The 4,035-nt window shown below is 40.0% G+C and overlaps 1 protein-coding gene across 1 annotated transcript; it reads right to left on the bottom strand.

The window, feature by feature from the left end:
- Positions 1-2,638: 2,638 nt before the first annotated feature.
- Positions 2,639-3,490, bottom strand: LOC137400676 (uncharacterized). Its single transcript, XM_068087007.1, has one exon. The coding sequence runs from the start codon at positions 3,488-3,490 to the stop codon at positions 2,639-2,641; it is 852 nt and encodes a 283-aa protein (XP_067943108.1).
- Between the last annotated feature and the right edge of the window lie 545 nt (positions 3,491-4,035).

Genomic DNA, 4,035 nt, shown 5'->3' with positions numbered 1-4,035 from the left:
TAACAGCTGTGAAGGCGAGTACCCGTTAGCCAACGGTGTATCTCTATACATAGCTAGAGCCGCTTGTATATCTACATTCTTATGCATGAGACTTTTAACTGTACGGACAGCACGTTCCACTTCGCTGTTAGTTTGTGGATTGCGAGGAAAACTTGTGACATGCTGTACGTCCCATCTCCTAAGTAGATTCTTGAAATTTTCCGATACAAACTGGAGACAATTGTTCGTCAGTATTGTGTTTAGTACGCCTAACAAACAGAAGAGATCTTTTACTTTGGTACATATGGTCTGTGAGTCTGTAGAGTCATCCAACTCATCGACTGTAATAAAACGACTAAAATAGTCTATTACAATTAGATATGATTTTTGATTCATCTCAAAGAGGTCCATTGCTAGTCTCCACCATGGTCTTTCAGGTAAAGGTGTACAAATTAACGGGTCTCGAGATTTGTGACGGTATTTCTCACACATTGCACAACAGGATACCATATTCTTTATGTCTTTTGTCATACCTGGCCACCAGACTACATCTGATGCCCTCCTGATACACTTATTTTTACCCTGATGACCAGTATGAATATCTCTAATATCTCTAATATCTCTATCTCTTTTCGTTCCAATTCAGGAACAAATAACCTGCTCATAAAAAAGATCACTCCATGAACCTGAGTCAGATAATCTCTGAACGTATATACATTGTTTACTACCTGAGGCACGTCTCTACTATTTGGCCAACCATTGGTGATGAACTCCAAAACGAGTCTTTCAGCCTCGTCTTCCAGCCTCGTCTTCCAGCCTCGTCTTCCAGCCTCGTCTTCCAGTGTAGATGCTTTTATTCTATTCAATCGTCCACGCGCTATTGGCAGCTCATCTAGCCTTTCAGGCAGTCCCAATGGCTCTACCATCTCTATCACTTCACCCCCATTCATATTGGGAGACCTAGAGAGTGCATCAGCTAATACTAGCTTGTTGCCAGGAGTGTAGATTACCTTGTACGAATATGACATCATTTTCAGATGAAAACGTTGCACTCTTATTGAAAGCTTTGCTAATTCTTTGGTACCTAGAATGGCTAAAAGTGGCTTGTGATCTGTCTCTACAGTTATGTCTTTTCCTGTTATATAAAACGAAAACTTGCTGCAAGCCCAACAGATTGCCAATGCCTCTTTCTCAATCTGCGCTTAACGTTTCTCTGTAGGGGTAAGCGAACGTGATGCGTAGGCCATGGGCTTCCAATTGCCATTTACCCTTTGCAGTAGTGCAGCCCCAAGACCAAACGAAGAAGAGTCAGCACTAATCATAGTCTCTGCAGTTACCGAGTTAGAGAAGGCATTTTAGCCAACAATTCTTTCACCAGCTGAAACTATTCCACCTGTTTGTGTCCCCAAATCCACTCACTGTCATTTCCTAGTAACTTACGAAGATGACTAGTAGACTCGCTCAATTTAAGAGAAAACTTTCCCAAATAGTTAACAATGCCAAAGAAACGTCTCAAATCCTTCTTGCTCGATGATATTGGAAATTCTATAATTGCTTTGATCTTCTCAGAGTCTGCTTGTATTCCTCTGCAATCAATTACGGGACCCAAATATGTGGTTTCCTGTACTCCAAATTCACATTTATCTTCATTTAGCGTTATTCCTGCTTTTCCCAACCTTTCCAATACTTGGCGTAGTCTGTTATCATGCTGATTTCTTGTACTTCCATGAACCAGGATATCGTCCATTTGACAGACCACCCCTTTCAGGTCCAGTAGTGCTTTTTGCATTTCTCTTTGAAACATCTCGGGAGCATTGCTAATCCCAAATGGAAGTCTCTTACAAAAGAAGCTTCCAAATGGAGTTATAAAGGTTGTGAGCTTTTGAGAGTCTTCTTGCAATTTTAATTGCCAATACTCGCAGTTAGCATCTAGTTTGCTAAAATACTTTGAGTTACCAAATTCATTCAAAGTCTCTTCTGCCATGGGTAATGGGTGATACTCTCTTTTAACTGCCTTGTTCAGATTTGTAAAGTCGATGCAGACTCTCAGCTTTCCATTCTTCTTAGGAACCACTATACAAGGCGCGCACCAAGGAGTCGGTTCTTCGATGCATTCAATCACACCCAATCTCTCCATTCTGTTCAGCTCCTCCAGCAACAGCTGTTTCCTAGCTGCCTCTACCCTTTTAGGAACCGACTGTACAAACGGAGTAAATTGATCATCTATTGTGATTTTTACTTCTGCATCCATCGAACCAAGACCTGTAAATAATTTGGGGTACCTCTTGATCCATTCTTTTTTCACGTCAGTCTCAACACTGTCCGTAAAATTAATTAGACTTAACTTTGCAATTGCGGGTTTACCTAACAAGGGTGTCCCTAGGTTTTTAACAAGATATATAGTTTCTTGCACTTGAGATTCTGAAGAGCTCAATGTCGCCTCGGCTTGACCTGTCACAATTAACTTATCATTACCCATTCCCCTCAACATTTTCTTAGGTTGCGTAATATTTTTAACCAGTCTACTCATACTTGAAGGAACAGCTGTTACAGCAGCGCCCGTGTCAATTTTAAACCGTATTGATTCTGAGTTTAATTTTAGATCTACCATCTAAGCTTTTTGAGTCTCAGTGATGTTTTCTACGGTTACTCCGTCTAGTCACTCTGATTCAGAACTCAAGTAAAGACTCCTCAAGTCTTCCGATTCTGGTATGACTTCGTCAGTTTTGTTTTGTCTGTTCAACTTCTTTCCTTTGCATGCTTTGAACCTAACCCAACGCCCTCTCTCTTTGCACACGTAACATGTTGCTCCTTTAGCAGGACCTCTCTCCTTCGTATGAGGCTCCTTGTTGCAAAAGTAACATTTCTCCTTTGTTCTTTGATCTTTTTTCCAATCCCTTGCCGAACTTGACTGCCTTACGTAATCCAGGTTGTCGTCAGGTTGTCCTCCAACTAATTTTGATGCTTGAGCATGATGAGAAACATCTTGTTTGGCTTTTCTAATGCATGCGGCTAAATTTAAGTCTTCAATATCAATCAGTTGCTCCCTCAACTTATTGTCACTAACCCCAACAACGATTCTGTCTCTTATTAGCTGATCCCTCATGTTAACGTAGTCACAGTTGTCAGCTTGCGTATGTACTTGGGTTATAAATTGATTAATTGACATGCTACTTTGCCTTAGACTATTGAACTTAACTTGTTCGTAAATTATGTTTTGCACTGGCTCAAAGTGCGCATCAAACATCCTTATCACATTGTTCAAAGTCCTCGTCCTTCCTTCCTCAGTAGCGTAAAACAGAAATTGGTCATAGATGGGAACACGCTCGGGCCCCATCAACATTAAAAGATTTGCGATCTGTTCCTCATCCTCCATGTCCCCATATTTTTTTGCTATTTTTAGTATATTGAATCCTCTTTTAAATGTTTGCCAACTGACTGCCAGGTTTTCGTCTTTAATGTCGAGACGTTGCACAAAACTCTCCTCTTTATGGCATTTTGATTCCGCCATCGCTAACCTGGTTATGCTCCTATAGTAGTATGTACCTTCGTTAATACAGGATTCGTCCAAACCCTCACAAACAACTTTTTTTATTTTACTCTTATTATCGAACTTATTCTCCTGACAAATACTTAATTACTTAAGCCCTTGCTGTATTGTTAATAGTAGTATAGAATAGGATTCTTCAAAATCCTCACCCACTCTATACGTATACCCCCACGCAAGTCTCAGGCCTACAGTAATATCACAATATTGTCTATATCGTTCAGTTACCGGCATGTAGTTTTACTTCAGACACCATGTAAGGTTACAGTAAATGTTTATATACCTTTAGTAGATTGAAGAGCTGATCAGATGAAGTGTACCAGATGCAGTCAAGATGACGAATGCCCAATGGTGTATATCCGGCTCCTCACATCCGGTTGTATCCGATAAAGCTAACGCCTTACAATTAATAGATCGTAAAAATTATCTGCACTATTAATAGATACGAAAATTATCTGCTCTATTAATAGATCATAAAAATTATCTGCACTATTAATAGATCGGAAAAT

The sequence above is a fragment of the Watersipora subatra genome, chromosome 7 (assembly GCF_963576615.1).
Source record: "Watersipora subatra chromosome 7, tzWatSuba1.1, whole genome shotgun sequence".
NCBI lineage: Eukaryota > Metazoa > Bryozoa > Gymnolaemata > Cheilostomatida > Watersiporidae > Watersipora > Watersipora subatra.
The sequence above is the reverse complement of the archived record's forward strand: the minus strand, read 5'-3'. Positions and strand labels throughout refer to the sequence as shown.

What these genes read in the sequence shown, in the direction of transcription:
- LOC137400676 (XM_068087007.1), bottom strand. Translation starts at nt 3,490, where the DNA reads ATGGCGGAATCAAAATGCCATAAAGAGGAGAGTTTTGTGCAACGTCTC.